General features: G+C 48.4%; 1 protein-coding gene across 2 annotated transcripts in view; it reads left to right on the forward strand.

The window, feature by feature from the left end:
- The window catches only part of arid2 (AT rich interactive domain 2 (ARID, RFX-like)), a 168,572-nt gene extending 155,935 nt beyond the window's left edge, over positions 1 to 12,637 (forward strand). For both annotated transcript variants that reach the window (XM_038781389.1, XM_038781388.1), the window contains exons 17-21: positions 1,978 to 2,116; positions 6,820 to 6,908; positions 9,483 to 9,603; positions 9,715 to 9,806; positions 11,160 to 12,637. In XM_038781389.1, the coding sequence (XP_038637317.1) occupies positions 1,978 to 2,116; positions 6,820 to 6,908; positions 9,483 to 9,603; positions 9,715 to 9,806; positions 11,160 to 11,292 (574 nt within the window). In that variant the 3' untranslated portion in view covers positions 11,293 to 12,637. The remainder of the gene's footprint in view (positions 1 to 1,977; positions 2,117 to 6,819; positions 6,909 to 9,482; positions 9,604 to 9,714; positions 9,807 to 11,159) is intronic.
- Positions 12,638 to 17,265: the final 4,628 nt, after the last annotated feature.

Raw genomic sequence — 17,265 nt, forward strand, 5'->3', positions numbered from 1 at the left:
GTCATGACTGCCAAAGCTAAAGTGACTAAAATCAGAAATGCACAAGATTCCATAAATTTATGGAGATGTGGAGGGGCAAGGCTAGATAGATTTGAAAACAAGTATGAGTATTTTAAAACAGATGTTACCAGATGAGGAACTAATGTAAGTCAGTGAACAGTGGGACTTGATGCAAGATTGAAATCGGGCAGCAGATTTTGAAAGGAGGGTGCAAGATGGGAGGTTGATCAGGAGAGCTTTGAAATAGCCAATACTAAAGGAAAAAAAATAAGGCACCGATGAGGGGTTTCAGCAACAGATGGGATTGGTGTTGTTGCAGAGGTGGAAATAGGTGATCTTGGTAATGTGTGGTCAGGAAACTATTATTGGGGTCAACTTGAATGCCATGGTTTAAAAAAAAGTCTAGTTCAGCCTCAGCAATGACCTGGGAAAGAGAGGAGTCGGTAAATAGGGAATGGTGTTTGTGGTGAGGACCAAAGACAATGGATTCACCTTTCCCAATATTTTATTGGAGGAAATTTCTACACATGGACATTAGACAATCAGTGTGGCATATCAAGTGACAGTGGGTTTGAGTGAAATGGTGACTATGTACAGTTAGATAGCAACATACAGATGGAACTTGACCATGTGCCTTTGGACGTTGAAGATGAGAAATGGGGGGGGGGGGGGGGGGGTGCAGGGATACATCCCTGGAGCTCCGGAGGTAACCGTGTAGGAACAGGAAAGAAAGCCTATGATTATAAGAACTAGGAGCAGGAGTAGGCCATCTGGCCCCTCGGGCCTGCTCCAGCATTCATTGAGATCATGGCTGATCTTTTGTGGACTCAGCTCCACTTTCCGGCCCGAACACCATAACACTTAATCCCTTTATTCTTCAAAAAACTATCTACCTTTACCTTAAAAATATTTAATGAAGGAGCCTCAACTATTTCACTGGGCAAGGAATTCCATAGATTCACAACCCTTTGGGTGAAGAAGTTCCTCCTAAACCCAGTCCTAAATCTACTTCCCCTTATTTTGAGGCTATGCCACCTAGTTCTGCTTTCACCCGCCAGTGGAAACAACCTGCCCGCATCTATCCTATCTATTCCCTTCATAATTTTATATGTTTCTATAAGATCTCCCCTCATCCTTCTAAATTCCAACGAGTACAGTCCCAGTCTACTCAACCTCTCCTCATAATCCAACCCCTTCAGCTCTGGGATTAACCTAGTGAATCTCCTTTGCACACCCTCTAGTGCCAGTATGTCCTTTCTCAAGTAAGGAGACCAAAACTGAACACAATACTCCAGGTGTGGCCTCACTAATACCTTATACAATTGCAGCATAACCTCCCTAGTCTTAAACTCCATCCCTCTAACAATGAAGGACAAAATTCCATTTGCCTTCTTAATCACCTGTTGCACCTGTAAACCAACTTTCTGTGACTCATGCACCAGCACACCCAGGTCTCTCTGCACAGCAGTATGCTTTAATATTTTATCTTTTAAATAATAATCCCGTTTGCTGTTATTCCTACCAAAATTGGATTATGACTGGATAGGATAAATTTAAGGTCCTCAATTCCAGTTAATCTATTACTTGTTTAAGAGTTTGGGAATACATTACATTTTTATACATACATAATTATTAATTATTTTTAGTCTTTTGATTGTCTTTTATCCAATTGTTGCTAATTTTCCTTCAGAGATAAACCCCATGATTTTTTGGGTAAACAGACAAAAACAAAAGAATTTTTGTGCAGAACTGCGGCATGCTGGTATTGACTTCAAATAGAAAAATACAAAATAAGGAGATGTTGACAGTGGTGGTGCTTTAGGAAGATGCTGTTGGACGAACCCTTTGTTGGGGCAGGACTGATGGTCCTTGTCTGCTGGAGGTCCCAACTGACATCATTGAAGAGCTAGCAATTGAGTAAAAATAATCAACAATAATTGAATTTGGGAACTAAAATATATTTCTTTAAAATTTCAGGTGGTTTGATTCCCCATCTCAGGTGTACTACCATGCAGCAACTGAGCACGGAGGGAAAGATGTGTATCCAGGGGCATGTATGTGGGAGGCCTGTGAACATTTTCCCCGGCAGAGATTCTCCTTCATTACTCACTTACAGGTATGTAACTGCAAAGGTTTGTGAAGTTGCAGCTTATTTCTTTGTTTTGGCTATAAAGGTGTGGTAATATTATGATGCTTTGAACGGTCAGGAAGGAGCTGGATGACGCAGGGGGTGCTGGAGGGGGGGAGTTGCCGCCGTGGGAAACTGGCAGAGCGGGGGACGCTGGCCGGGGGTGGGCAAGGGATGGGGTATGGCTAATCGGCAGGGGAGGGGGGCAGGGAGCCCTCTGATCCGGCTGATAACCTGGAATGTGAGGGGGCTGAATGGGCCGGTCAAACGGGCCCGGGTATTTGCGCACCTGAAGGGGCTGAAGGCGGATGTGGCCATGCTCCAGGAGACACACCTGAGAGTGGTGGACCAGGTTCGGCTGAGGAAGGGATGGGTGGGCCAAGTATTTCACTCAGGGCTGGATGAGAAGAGTAGGGGGGTGGCGATCCTGGTGGGGAAGAAGGTGTCGTTTGAGGCGTTAAATGTGGTGGCTGACAGTGGCGGGAGATATGTGATGGTGAGTGGCAAGCTGCAGGGGGAGCGGGTGGTGTTGGTGAACGTTTACGCCCCAAATTGGGACGATGCGGGGTTTATGCGGCGTATGTTGGGCCGCATTCCGGACCTGGAGGTGGGGGGCCTGATCATGGGGGGGGGACCTCAACACGGGGCTGGATCCCCCATTGGATCGATCCAAGTCCCGGACGGGTAGGAGGCCGGCGGCGGCTAAGGTGCTGAGGGGATTTATGGACCAGATGGTGGGGGTGGATCCCTGGAGGTTTGCGAGGCCAAGGGCCACATACATAAGGCCTAGTCGAGGATTGATTTTTTTGTCCTGAGTAGGGGGTTGGTTTCGAGGGTGGAGGATGCGGAATACTCCGCCATTGCCATTTCAGATCATGCCCCGCACTGGGTGGACCTCGGTCTGGGGGAAGAGAGGGACCAACGTCCGCTCTGGCGTTTGGAGGTGGGACTGCTGGCAGATGAGGAGGTGGCCGAGAGGGTTCGGGGGTTTATCGAGAGGTACCTTGAGGCCAATGACAACGGGAAGGTCCGAGTGGGGACGGTCTGGGAGGCATTGAAGGCGGTGATGAGGGGGGAATTGATCTCCATCCGAACCCATAGGGAGAGGGGGGAGCAGAGGGAGAGGGAGAGACTGATAGGGGAGATGGTGCGGGTGGATAGGAGATATGCAGAGGCTCCAGAGGAGGGATTGCTGGGGAAGAGGCGTAGCCTTCAGGCCAGATTCGACCTATTGACTACCAGAAAGGCGGAAGCTCAGTGGAGGAAAGCACAGGGGACGGTGTATGAATACGGGGAGAAGGCGAGCAGGATGCTGGCACACCAGCTCCGAAAGCGGGACGTGGCCAGGGAGATTGGGGGAGTGACGGATAAGGCTGGGAAGGTGGTGCGGAGGGGAGTAGATGTTAATGGGGTCTTCAGAGACTTCTATGGGGAACTGTACCGGTCGGAGCCCCCGGTGGAGGGGGGTGGAATGGGACGCTTCTTGGACAAGCTGCGGGTGGAGGAGGAGCAGGTGGAGGGACTGGGGGTGCCGATCGAGCTGGAGGAGGTGGTCAAAGGGATAGGGAGCATGCAGTCGGGGAAGGGGCCGGATGGGTTTCTGGCGGAATTTTATAAAAGGTATTTGGACCTGTTGGGCCCCCTGTTGGTCCGGACCTTTAATGAGGCAAGGGAGGGGGGGGCTTTGCCCCCAACTATGTCACGGGCGCTGATTTCCTTGATCCTGAAGCGGGACAAGGACCCTCTGCAGTGCGGGTCATATAGGCCGATTTCGCTGCTGAACGCCGACGCTAAGCTGCTGGCAAAGATCCTGGCCACTAGAATAGAGGATTGCGTGCCCGGGGTCATTCATGAGGACCAGACGGGGTTTGTGAAGGGAGGGCAGTTGAATACGAACGTGCGAAGGCTCCTCAATGTCATTATGATGCCGGCCATGGAAGGGGAGGCGGAGATAGTGGTGTCATTGGATGCGGAGAAGGCCTTTGATAGGGTTGAGTGGGAGTATTTGTGGGAGGTGTTAGAGAGGTTTGGGTTTGGGGAGGGGTTTATTCGGTGGGTGAGGCTGCTCTACGAGGCCCCGATGGCGAGTGTAGCCACAAAAAGGAGGAGGTCGGAGTACTTTCGGCTGTACCGGGGGACGAGACAGGGGTGCCCCCTGTCCCCCTTGCTCTTTTTTAGGAGGGTCAACAGGAGTATCACGGGATTTGTGTGGGCGCATGGGACTCCAAGGGTGAGAAGAGTGTTCCTGAAACGAGGCAGGGATGGGAGGGGGGGCTGGCGTTGCCCAACCTCTGTGGGTACTATTGGGCTGCCAACGCAGCGATGGTGCGTAAGTGGGTAATGGACGAGGAAGGGCAGCATGGAAGAGGATGGAGGAGGCATCATGTGTGGGCACGAGCCTGGAGGCGCTGGTAATGGCGCCGTTGCCGCTCCCTCCAACGAGGTATACCACGAGCCCGGTGGTGGCGGCTACCCTCAAAATTTGGGGGCAATGGAGACGGCATAGGGGAGAAGTGGGGTGCTCGATGGAGGCCCCGATACGGGGGAACCATCGGTTTGTCCCAGGGAGCATTGATGGCGGATTCCTGGGCTGGCACAGGGCAGGGGTTAGGAGGTTGAGGGACCTGTTTGTGGAGGGGAGATTCGCGAGCTTGGGGGAGTTAGAGGGGAAGTTTGGGCTCCCCCCGGGGAACATGTTTAGGTACATGCAGGTGAGGGCGTTTGCCAGGCAGCAGGTGGAGGGGTTCCCTTTGCTGCCCCCACGAGGGGTGCGGGATCGGTTGCTCTCGGGGGTGTGGGTTGGAGGAGGGAGGATTTCGGACATATACCGGGTGATGCAGGAGGTAGACGAAGCCTCGGTGGAGGAACTGAAGGGTAAATGGGAAGAGGAGCTGGGTGAGGACATTGAGGAGGGGACGTGGGCGGATGCCCTGGAGAGAGTGAATTCCTCCTCTTCCTGTGCGAGGCTTAGTCTCATACAGTTCAAGGTGCTGCATAGGGTGCTGCATAGGGCCCACATGACTGGGACGAGGATGAGTAGGTTTTTCGGGGGCGAGGACAGGTGTGCTAGGTGCTCGGGGAGCCCAGCGAACCATGCCCATGTGTTTTGGGCGTGCCCAGCGCTGGGGGAGTTTTGGAAGGGGGTAGCAAGGACGGTGTCGAGGGTGGTGGGATCCAGGGTCAAGCCAGGCTGGGGACTCGCAATTTTTGGGGTTGCAGTGGAGCCAGGAGTGCAGGAGGCGAAAGAGGCCGGTGTTCTGGCCTCTGCGTCCCTAGTAGCCCGGCGGAGGATCTTGCTCCAATGGAAGGATGCGAGGCCCCCAAGCGTGGGGGTGAGGGGAGGAGGGGAGGGGGGGGGGGAGGAGGCCTGGATCAATGATATGGCGAGGTTCATTAAATGGGAGAAGGTGAAATTTGCCCTGAGGGGATCGGTACAAGGGTTCTTTAGGCGGTGGCAGCCTTTCCTGGACTTCCTGGCGGATCGGTAGTGAAATAGGCCGGCAGCAGCAGAAACCGGAGGGGAGGGAGAGGGTGGGGAGGGGGAGGGGAAGGGGAGGGGGGGGGGGGAGGGGGGCGGCAGGGGGAGGGGGAGGGGAAGGGGAGAGGGGGGGGGAGGAGGGCGGCAGGGGGAGAGGAGGGGGAGGGGAGGGGGCGGCAGGGGGCGGGGAGGGGAGGGGGAGGGAGGGGGAGAGGGGCGAGGGGGGTGAGGAGGGGAGGGAGGAGGGGGAGGGGGGGAGGGAGGGGGTGGTGAGAGGAGGAGGGGGAGGGGTGGTGAGAGGAGGAGGAGGAGGGGGAGGGGTGGTGAGAGGAGGAGGGGGAGGGGTGGTGAGGGGAGGGGAGGGAGGGGGGGTGTTGAGGGAGGAGGGGGAGGGGTGGTGGGGGGAGGAGGGGGGGGGGTGGTGGGGGGAGGAGGGGGAGGGGTGGTGGGGGGAGGAGGGGGAGGGGTGGTGGGAGGAGGAGGGGGAGGGGTGGGGAGGAGGGGGAGGAGGGAGGGGGGGTGTTGAGGGGAGGAGGGGGAGGGGTGGTGGGGGGAGGAGGGGGAGGGGTGGTGGGGGGAGGAGGGGGAGGGGTGGTGAGGGGGGGGAGGGGAGGAGGGGGAGGGGTGGTGAGGGGAGGAGGGGGAGGGGTGGTGAGGGGAGGGGTGGGGAGGAGGGGGAGGGGTGGTGAGGGGAGGAGGGGGCGGGGGTGGTGAGGGGAGGAGGGAGAGGGGGTGGTGAGGGGAGGGGAGGGGGGTGGTAAGGGGAGGAGGGGGAGGGGGTGGTGAGGGGAGGAGTGAGGGGGGAGGGGGTGGGGGGGGAGGGGCGGTGGGTGGGGGGGAGGGGCGGTGGGGGGCAGGGGGAGGGGCGGTGGGGGAGCAGGGGGAGGGGCGGTGGGGGAGCAGGGGGAGGGGCGGTGGGGGAGCAGGGGGAGGGGCGGTGGGGGAGCAGGGGGGGGGGCGGTGGGGGAGCAGGGGGTGTTGGGATCGGGGAGGGGGAGCAGGGGGGGTTTGGATCGGGGGAGGGAGAACTGTGTACATGGGTTTGTGGGATGTGGCGGGTGTTCTTTAGTTTTTTTTTCTTTTGTTTGTAGTTGCTTTTGAAGTTGGGTGGGAATTGTTCTTATAGAGTTGAGTTGTTTATATTTTGTAAATTTCAATAAAAATTATTTTTTTTAAAAAATATTATGATGCTTTGATTTGATTTTATAAATAGGATAAACACTGCACAAAAGAAGCACTCCTTACAGGACTGAAGAGGCTTGAAGAACGAACACAAACTGGAAACCAACAAACTTCGAATAAGTAAGGGAAAAGAGCACCAATATTTAAATATGAGAAATTTATAGAATTTAGTTAACAGGTAGATATTTTGCAGTACTGGAACCAGGTAATTGGGATACTCAATTATAGCATTTTAGTCAATCCACTTTGAAGTTAGTTGAGGCTTGGCGATGTTTTATAATTGAGTGGTTTAACAACCATCCTCCTCTGCTGTTTCCCCATCTTGCCCTTGTCTAGATAGTCAACATCTTTTCCCAAAGGTAGAGGAGTCTAGAACTAGAGGGCATAGCTTTAAGGTGAGAGAGGACAGATACAAAAGAGACCAGAGGGGAAATTTCTTCACACACAGGGTGGTGAGCATCTGGAATGAACTGCCAGAGGCAGTGGTAGAGGTGGGTACAATTTTTTTCCTTAAAAAAAACAGTTAGTTACATGGGCAGGGTGGGTATAGAGGGATATGGGCCAAGTGCAGGCAAGTAGGACTAGCTTAGTGATAGAAACTGGGCGACATGGACAAGCTGTTTACAGCCTGTATCCATGCTGTAAATATCTATGACTCTAACAAGCTAAACTGCATCCAAGGTTGTCCTGTTCTAGCCCTGAAACTATGTCCAGTTTATTTTCCCTGTCTCTCCTCATTACCTCTCTACTGCATCTTTTCCATGAGACCCACCTCCTCCCTGACCCAAGTCTACTGAACCGTTGGGAATTCTCAACTTCTCTTCCTGATCACCATATGAGCTGTAAGAGCATTTGAAACAGGAGTATGCTGTTCGGCCCCTCGAGCCTTCTCTGCCATTCAATAGGATCATGGCTGATCTAGAATTCCTCACGTTCACTTTCCTGCCCCTTTCCCATAACCCTTGATTCTCCTACTAATCAAGAATCTACTTTTTTTAAAATTTGGAGTACCCAATTAATTTCTCCAATTAAGGGCAATTTAGCATGGCCAAGCCACACATCCTGCAAATCTTTGGACGTAGGGGTGAGACCCACACGGACATAGAGAGGATGTGCAAACTCAACATGGCCCGGGATCAAACCTGGGGCCTCAGCGCCATCAGATCAAGAATCTATTTATCTAATATACACAAGGATTCTGCCCCAACAGCTCTGTGTAGCAAGGAAATCCAAAGATGAGAAGAAATTCCTCCTAATCTTAATCTTTAATGGGCACCCCCTTATTCTGAGACTATGCCCCCTGGTCTAACGCTCTTCCATGAGGGGAATCATCCTCTCAGCATTTACTCTGTCAAGCCTTTTAAGAATCTTGTATGTTTCAACTTCTCATTCTTATAAATTCCAATGAGTAGGATCCCAACCTGTTCAACCTTTGTTCATTAGACAATCCCTCCATACCGGGAATCATCCTAGTGAACAAAGGGCCTATTCCTGTGCTGTACTTTTATTTGTTCTTTGAACCTTTTTTTGAACCTCCTCCAATGAAATAATATCTTTCCTTAAATGAGGGGACCAAAACTGCTCACAGTACTCCTGATGTGGTCTCTACCTTGAACTGTTGCCACAAGACTTCCCTACTTATAAACTTCAATTCCATTGAAATAACATTCCATTACTTCCTGATTACCTGCTGCACCTGTGTGCTAGCTTTCTGTGTTGTGTTCACCAGTACCCCAAGTTTCAGCTTTCTGCAATTTTTCTCCATTTAAGTAATAAATATTCTGTTCTTTTGTTCTCCCTTCCAAAATGAACAACTTCACATTTTCCCATGAGCTGATGTTGGAAATGGCCCCATACTGTACATCTTCCTTCGAAAACTGACATAATCACTGTCTCAAAAAAGCAACATCCTACCATCCGTCTGTGTACACTATTGCCCCATCCCAATCCTCAATTTTCTCCGAAGTCCTTGAATGTATAATCATCTCCCTCCAAATCTCTGCTCATCCTTCTAACAACTGTCTTTGAAGTTCTCTGATCAGGTTTTCACCCCTGCCACAACACTGAAATGATCCTAACAAAAGTTACAAATTACATTCTTCATGACTGTGATTATGGTGTACTATTCCTTCAATGGCTGCTCTTCCTTCCACCTCACCCATTCATATGTTATCTAATATCAAGGTACCAGCTTCCAGTGTATTCTGCTGTTGTATTGTAACCTATATATAGGACTGATCTACGTTGCCTTCCACTATTTAAAAATCATCATTAAATCCTTTCATGACCCTTGCCATTCCTTAACTCTGGATTGCCTGTAGTCATACACCCAACCTTTCTCTAATCGCTTCACTACTGTTAGCCATGCCTTCAGTTGGCTTGGCCTGAAGCTCTGTAATTCCCTTGTTAAACACCTGTGCTCTCTCTCCAACTTGTCTCTTGGTTCAAGCTTTGGTCACCCCTCCTAAGATCTCTTCCTTTATCACAGTGCGTATATTAGTGTAATTCCACCACTGTGAAGCCCTTTGGGATGTTTGTAAACTTGCATTTACAAATGCAAGTTCTTTTAAGTTGGTTTTCAAAATAAATGTATTCATTCTCCATGAACAGTTTTCTGTTTGTCGATGGGTGGAGGGGATGCAGATATATGAAGGGATTTGCATTGGCCTAGCTAATCTTTCAGTATTTCTGCAGACAGACATCCTCTGGAGCTGCTTCCGCTCCTAAAGCACAGAAGGCACTTGTGAATCACCCTAGTGCTGCTCTAGTTGCATTGCGAAGAGGATCAAGGAATCTTGTATTTAGAGACTATATGGTGAGTTAAATAAATTCGGTTCAGTTTCAGTCAAACATTTGGAGCAACTTGTTTCCTACTGTCTGATGTATTTTCTTTGCCAACACCAATTTAATTTTCTCCTTTTCCCAGGACGAAAAGGAAGGTCCAATAACAAAACACATCCGGTTAACAGCTGCCTTAATTTTGAAAAATGTTGCTAAGTATTCAGATTGTGGTCGCAGGTAAAAATAATTTTTGTTCCTTCACTTTTAAGTGGAAATCTGTTATAGACAATAAATCAAGAGTTGATAGCATTCTATACAGCAGTAGAGATTTCTGACCATTTGGTTTCATGAACTTGGTGAAGTCACAGTTACAATAACTTGCGTTCGTATGGTGCTATTCACACAGCAGAGAACATACTGAAATGTAGTAGGAGGAGTCTTAGGAGACAGATATGGAGGTAGAGATAGAAGATTGTTTCTGTCACAAAGTGAGAACACTTGCAGAGGAGCTTTAAAAGCCAGAACTAGATGACAATAGGAGGGTTGGGATTATGGTGAGGGCTTCCAAATTAGGATGATGTAACTCAGTAGAGGATTTGTAAATTGTAAGGAATTTGGTCACTGGGAGACAAAGCCAGTGAGGATTGATACTTGAGTGGGTCACAGCTTAATTATTGGCAGTTTAGAATTTGTATAGGGAGGAGCTCAGTAGTCTGGGGAGAAGAGCAATTAACAAGTTGTAGTTTTTATCTAGAGAAAAGCAAATTACTGCAGATGCTGGAATCTAAAACGAAAGGGAAAATGCTGGAAAATCTCAGCAAGTCTGGCAGCATCTGTAGGGAGAGAAAAGAGCTAACGTTTCGAGTCCGATTACTCTTTGTCAAAGCTGTCATAGCAGCTTTGACAAAGAGTCATCGGACTCTAAACGTTAAGCATTTTCCCTTTCGTAGTTTTGATCTAGGCCACTCTGGCATGCATGATGTTGTGGTGCTATGCGATTCATTGTTCTCTGATTTAAAGGAAGACCATTACCTGGGTGGGAGATCACTTTGATTAGCTTGTCATTTCCCCTGGCTTGTCATTTCCCCTGGCTTGTCATTTTCCCTGGCTTGTCATTTTCCCTGGCTTGTCATTTTCCCTGGCTTGTCATTTTCCCTGGCATGTCATAAGTCTGGAAGCATGGACAATATGATTGTTTAATATATCCACCCTGGTAATAAAGCTGGAGAATATTGTGAATAGAGAGCATCAGTAGCCTTAACAGTTAAGACTACTTGATACAAGCAAAAGATTGAAGATGAGGAGTTTCATCAATGTTTTGCATTTAATTGGAGTGAGGGACTACGTTGGGGATAATATTTTTTCAGTTCTGAAGTGCAACCTCAACAGATAATTATTCAGTATGGACCCTTGGCTTTCTGTGGGAACACTAGTATAGACTGGATGCTTAAATTCGAAGGGTTTCAGGCTAACGCAATCATGGATTTTCTGTTGAGCACAGCAACATTGCATTTTATTGATAATTGAATAATTTTGTCCAGAAAGTTGGGAAGGGTTTAAAACCTGTGGACTTTTGCTTTTTTTCCACAGATTACTAAAGCGACACGAGAGCCAATTGTCTGTACTAGCCCTCAGTAACATGGAAGCTTCCAGCACGCTTGCCAAATGCCTTTTCGAGCTTGTGCATCTAGAGCAATTGCAACAACCAGAAAATAAACTCTGAAATGGTGCGTTGGGATGATGTATGTGGCCAGTGTGTACAGTATTCTAAAATACCCCCTTACCGATTTTGGAAGAAAGAACGAGTCTTAATAAGAAACACCCATTCTGGACATAGTTTCATTTTACTCTTTTTTCCATGACGCACAAAAACTTTTCATTCTGAAGACAAACTGAGTCTGTTGTTGACCAGCTTTTAATAGGAGTATCAGCTGTCTGTTCAAAATCCAGTACCTTTTTTTAAAGTTGAGAAATAGTAAATACTAAAACTGAGAGGTTAAACAGTTAGAGTAATGGCATTAACTATTTTTATCCTATATCCCATATGAGCACATTTTTATATTTCATAATTAGTGACTAAGCTGGGTTTAATAGAACAGAAATTGACACACTGGATGTGATCTCTGCCATCAAAGAGGTTGCAGCTTATTTCTGGTGATGTGCTTTCCTGTTTAGAAATCAGTAGCTTGTTTTTTTTCATACTTGAGCCAATATATTTTCACTTATTTATTATCACATGATCAATTGTAAATATTTGTGAATAAAATGAACCAATTTTCATGCCACTGCAATCATTGGAAACACAGCTTGTGGTATCATATTAGCATTACTGTTAGGATATAGGACTTTTTTTTCCTAGTGTTTCCTGTCAAATGTAAGTAATTGTGATATATTCTCTGCAGTGGATGAATGTTCTTTAAGTCTGTGTAAATAATTCTGCAATGGTACCGATGCTGTAAAGTCAAAAGCAGTTTTGAGGAACTGATTTTTTTGTATTATATACCTTGTAGAACTCATTTGCTGGTTGAAAGAGTATGGAATAATATATCTCCTGTCATTTTGTAGAAGAAAACTATTGAAGGTATTTTGGTTTACCCTAACTTGGACCCACTGAAAGGTATCACTTGGTACAAGCGCGGTGCTTGTACAGGATTTTTTGTATTTGTAAATTAGTTTAAATACAAGGAATTTTATACAGGTTTTTCTCCCTGTGTTATATTTACATTAGGTGCAGGTATGGTATTTTCTTCGCTATTCATAATGTTTTATTTCCACTCCAATTATAGTGCAGTATTTTAGTGTTTGTTCTTCCATCTTAAATATTGTACCATATCACATTCCTGTTCAGAATATTTTCATGACTCTAGGTTATGTCTTGAATGGCACGTTATGTGATCTTTCATAGCTGCCTATTGCCTGATGTATTAGCATCCAAAGGAACACTCTCCTTTCCCATTTCCTGCTTTGTCTGTAGAATGTGCAGTAAAAACATACAACAGTTTTACATTAGATGACTTGAATTACTTTGGTGACTGTTTATAGTTTTAAATAAAAGAGACTGGACATTTGTTTTTGTTTGCACTCCTTTATTTCAGATGTTATACTGCATACATTGTATTTAACAACTTGCAATGTTCATAATCAATACTGATGATATAGCTGTGACTATCATATTTTATAACAGCAATGGCTTTCATGCTGGTGGTTGTTCAGCAAAATAAATGAGACTCTATATTACCCTACCATGGAAAGTTCAACTCTGAGGTACAGTTATATTTCTGATCAAAGATGCTCCTGTGGACTTTTGTGCAAATTTAAAGTTGCTTTTGAACATAAAATGTCGGTCTAATTTGGAAAACTTGAACTGAGACATAACCTCCAGAGTTAGTGCTACATTTCACCAACAGCACAAACCAGGCTAGTTTTCACAACTGACCTATGTTTATGCTCCACATGAGCCTCTTCCCATGACTCTTCTCCTAATCCCATCAGCAGATCCTTCTAATCTTTTCTCCCTTGTGGTCATCAAGCTTGCCCTATTCCTTGTGGTAGCATGTTCCATGTTTTTTCTTTCTTGCCAATTTGAGTAAATGGGTTACTTATGGATTCCCCATCCGATTTATTACTATTATTTTTGACTCCCTTACACTTGGGTTTTGTACAGGATGCATTTTAATTTCATTCTGTTGCAGTTATGATTCAGAAAGCAGTCATTCATCCAAAACAATTTCTAAATTAATGTTTGAGTGGTCTGAATGCTAGAAGATTATTGTCTCCTAATAAAAATGTGATTAACATGCGGTCATAGAACATAGAACAGTACAGCACAGAACAGGCCCTTCGGCCCTCGATGTTGTGCCGAGCTATGATCACCCTACTCAAACCCACGTATCCACCCTATACCCGTAACCCAACAACCCTTAACCTTACTTTTTAGGACACTACGGGCAATTTAGCATGGCCAATCCGCCTAACCCGCACATCTTTCGACTGTGGGAGGAAACCGGAGCACCCGGAGGAAACCCACGCACACACGGGGAGGACGTGCAGACTCCGCACAGATGGATGCTTCCAGGGAATTTGGAATATTATAACCAATGGGTCCACATCTCCGCTACCACTTCCTTTAAGACTCTAGGATGTAGGCCATCAGGCCCTGGGGACCTGCCTATCTTCAATCCCAATAGTTTGTGTAGTACTTTTGCTCTGTCCCTCCCTTTTTATTACCTCTGGATTACCAGTTACTATTGGCATGGCACTAGTGTCCTCTACCGTGTAAACTGGCAAAATATTGATTTAGCGTTTCTGCCATTTCCGTCTTCCCCACTATTAACTCCCCAGTCACATCCACTTTAGTTACTCTCTTCCCTTTTTATATACGTATAAGCTTTTGTCATCCTTTTTTATATTTATGTTAGTTTTCTTTTTAGAACTTTTTTAGTAACCCTTTGTTGATCTTTAGAGGTTTCCCAATTTTCCAGCCTCCCACTGGCCTTTCTGACATGGTATGCCTTAGATTTTGTCTTTGTTATCTTTAATTCCCTTTCTGAACCATGGATATTTCATTCCCCCTCTTATAATCTTTCTTACTCTCTGAAATATATTTTAGTTGGGAGGAATTGAATATCTCCGTAACTGCCACTGCTTATCAACTATCCTACCTTTTAGTCTTCCTGCCACTAGGGCCAAATCTGTCCTCATTTCTATGTGATTAACTTTGCTTAATGTCAGAACGCTAGTGTGGGACTCCAGTTTCTCATCTTCAAACTGAATTTGAAATTCTATCATGCTATGATCACTCTTGCCTAGAGGATCTTTAACTATGAGGTAATTCATTAATCCTTCCTTATTGCACAATATCCAATCCAGAATAGCCTGCTTCCTGGTTACAGAAGAAATCATTGTTCCAAGAAACAATCTTTAATACATTCAATGAACTCTCCCTTGAGGCTGCCCTTGCCAATTTGATTACTCTAGTCTATATGCATATTATAATCACCCATGATTATTATCTTTCTTACAAACTTCCAATATTTACTGATTTATATTGTGTCCCACTGTGGAACTACTGTTTTTTTTTTTAAATTTTTATTGAAATTTTTACAAAATATAAACAACTCAACTCTATTAACAAAACAACCGCGGTAACACCCCAAGAACAATTCCCACCCAACTTCAAAAGCAACTACAAACAAAAGAAAAAAAAACAAAAGAACCCCCACCAACAAAAGGGAAAGAGATAACACCCGCCACATCCCACAGACCCTTGTACACAGTTCTCCCTCCCCCCGATCCAAACTCTCCCCCCCCCCCCCCCGGGTTGCTGTTGCTGCCAGCCTATTCCCCTATCGTTCCGCCAGGAAAGGCTGCCACCGCCGAAAAAACCCTTGTACTGATCCCCTCAGGGCAAATTTCACCTTTTCCAATTTAATGAACCCCGCCATATCATTGATCCAGGCCTCCACACTTGGGGGCCTCGCATCCTTCCACTGAAGAAGAATCCTCCGCCGGGCTACTAGGGACGCAAAGGCCAGAACACCGGCCTCTTTCGCCTCCTGCACTCCCGGCTCCACTGCAACCCCAAAAATTGCGAGTCCCCAGCCTGGCTTGATCCTGGATCCCACCACCCTCGACACCGTCCTTGCCACCCCCTTCCAAAACTCCCCCAGCGCTGGGCACGCCCAAAACATATGGGCGTGGTTTGCTGGGCTCCCCGAGCACCTAGCACACCTGTCCTCGCCCCCAAAAAACCTACTCATCCTCATCCCAGTCATGTGGGCCCTATGCAGCACCTTGAACTGTATGAGACTAAGCCTCTCACAGGAAGAGGAGTTCACTCTCTCCAGGGCATCCGCCCACGTCCCCTCTTCAATCTCCTCACCCAGCTCCTCTTCCTATTTACCCTTCAGTTCCTCCACCGAGGCTTCGTCTACCTCCTGCATCACCCGGTATATGTCCGAAATCCTCCCTCCTCCAACCCACACCCCCGAGAGCAACCGATCCCGCACCCCTCGTGGGGGCAGCAAGGGGAACCCCTCCACCTGCTGCCTGGCAAACGCCCTCACCTGCATGTACCTAAACATGTTCCCCGGGGGGAGCCCAAACTTCCCCTCTAACTCCCCCAAGCTCGCGAACCTCCCCTCCACAAACAGGTCCCTCAACCCCCTGCCCTGTGCCAGCCCAGGAATCCTCCATCAATGCTTCCTGGGACAAACCGATGGTTCCCCCATATAGGGGCCTCCATCAAGCCCCCCACTTCTCCCTTGTGCCGTCTCCATTGCCCCCAAATTTTGAGGGTAGCCGCCACCACTGGGCTCGTGGTATACCTCGTTGGAGGGAGGGGCAACGGCGCCGTTATCAGCGCCTCCAGGCTCGTGCCGACACATGACGCCGCCTCCATCCTCCCATGCTGCCCCTTCCTCGTCCATTACCCAATTATGCACCATCGTGCGTTTGCAGCCCAATAGTACCCACTGAGGTTGGGCAACGCCAGCCCCCCCCTATCCCTGCCTCGTTCCAGGAACACTTCTTACCCTCGGAGTCCCATGCGCCCACACAAATCCCGTGATACTCCTGTTGACCCTCCTAAAAAAGGCCTTCGGGATAAGGATGGTGAGGCACTGGAACAGGAACAAAAACCTCGGGAGCACCGTCATCTTTAACGGATTACACCCTCCCTGCCAGTGACAGCGGTAACATATCCCACCTCTTAAACTCCTCCTCCATCTGCTCCACCAACCTTGTGAGGTTGAGCTTGTGCAGGGCTCCCCAGCTCCCAGCCACCTGGACTCCTAGGTACCGAAAGCTCTTCCCTGCCTGCTTCAATGGGAGCCTACCAATCCCCTCCTCTTGATCCCTCGGATGCACCACAAACAACTCACTCTTGCCCAGGTTCAACTTATACCCCGAGAAACCCCCGAATTCACTAAGAATCCTCATCACCTCCGGCATCCCCCCCACCGGGTCCGCCACATACAGCAACAGGTCGTCCGCATACAGCGACACTCGATGCCCCTCCCCACCCCGCACCAGGCCCCTCCAGTTCCCTGACTCCCTCAATGCCATGGCCAGGGGCTCAATCGCCAACGCAAAGAGCAAGGGAGTCCCCTTGGGGGCACCCCTGTCTCGTCCCCTGGTACAGCCGAAAGTACTCCGACCTCCTCCTATTTGTGGCTACACTCGCCATTGGGGCCTCGTAGAGCAGCTTCACCCACCGGATAAAACCCTCCCCAAACCCAAACCTCTTCAACACCTCCCACAAATACTCCCACTCAACCCTATCAAAGGCCTTCTCCGCATCCATTGCCACCACTATCTTGCCTCCCCTTCCATGGCCAGCATCATAATGACATTGAGGAGCCTTCGCACGTTCGTATTCAACTGCCTTCCCTTCGCAAACCCCGTCTGGTCCTCGTGAATGACCCCGGGCACGCAATCCTCTATTCTAGTGGCCAGGATCTTTGCCAGCAGCTTAGCGTCGGCATTCAGCTGCGAAATCGGCCTATATGATCCAACACTGCAGAGGGTCCTTGTCCCTCTCTAGGATCAAGGAAATCAGCGCCTGTGAATCGCAGCTTGTCCAAGAAGCGCCCCATTCCACCCCCCTCCACCGGGGGCTCCCATTGTCATTCCCCCCACCAGCTCCCCGAACTCCCCGTTTACGCCCCTGCCCGAACCCGTCCACCAGACCCCTACA

Source organism: Scyliorhinus canicula, chromosome 20 (assembly GCF_902713615.1).
Source record: "Scyliorhinus canicula chromosome 20, sScyCan1.1, whole genome shotgun sequence".
In the NCBI taxonomy this organism is placed as follows: domain Eukaryota; kingdom Metazoa; phylum Chordata; class Chondrichthyes; order Carcharhiniformes; family Scyliorhinidae; genus Scyliorhinus; species Scyliorhinus canicula.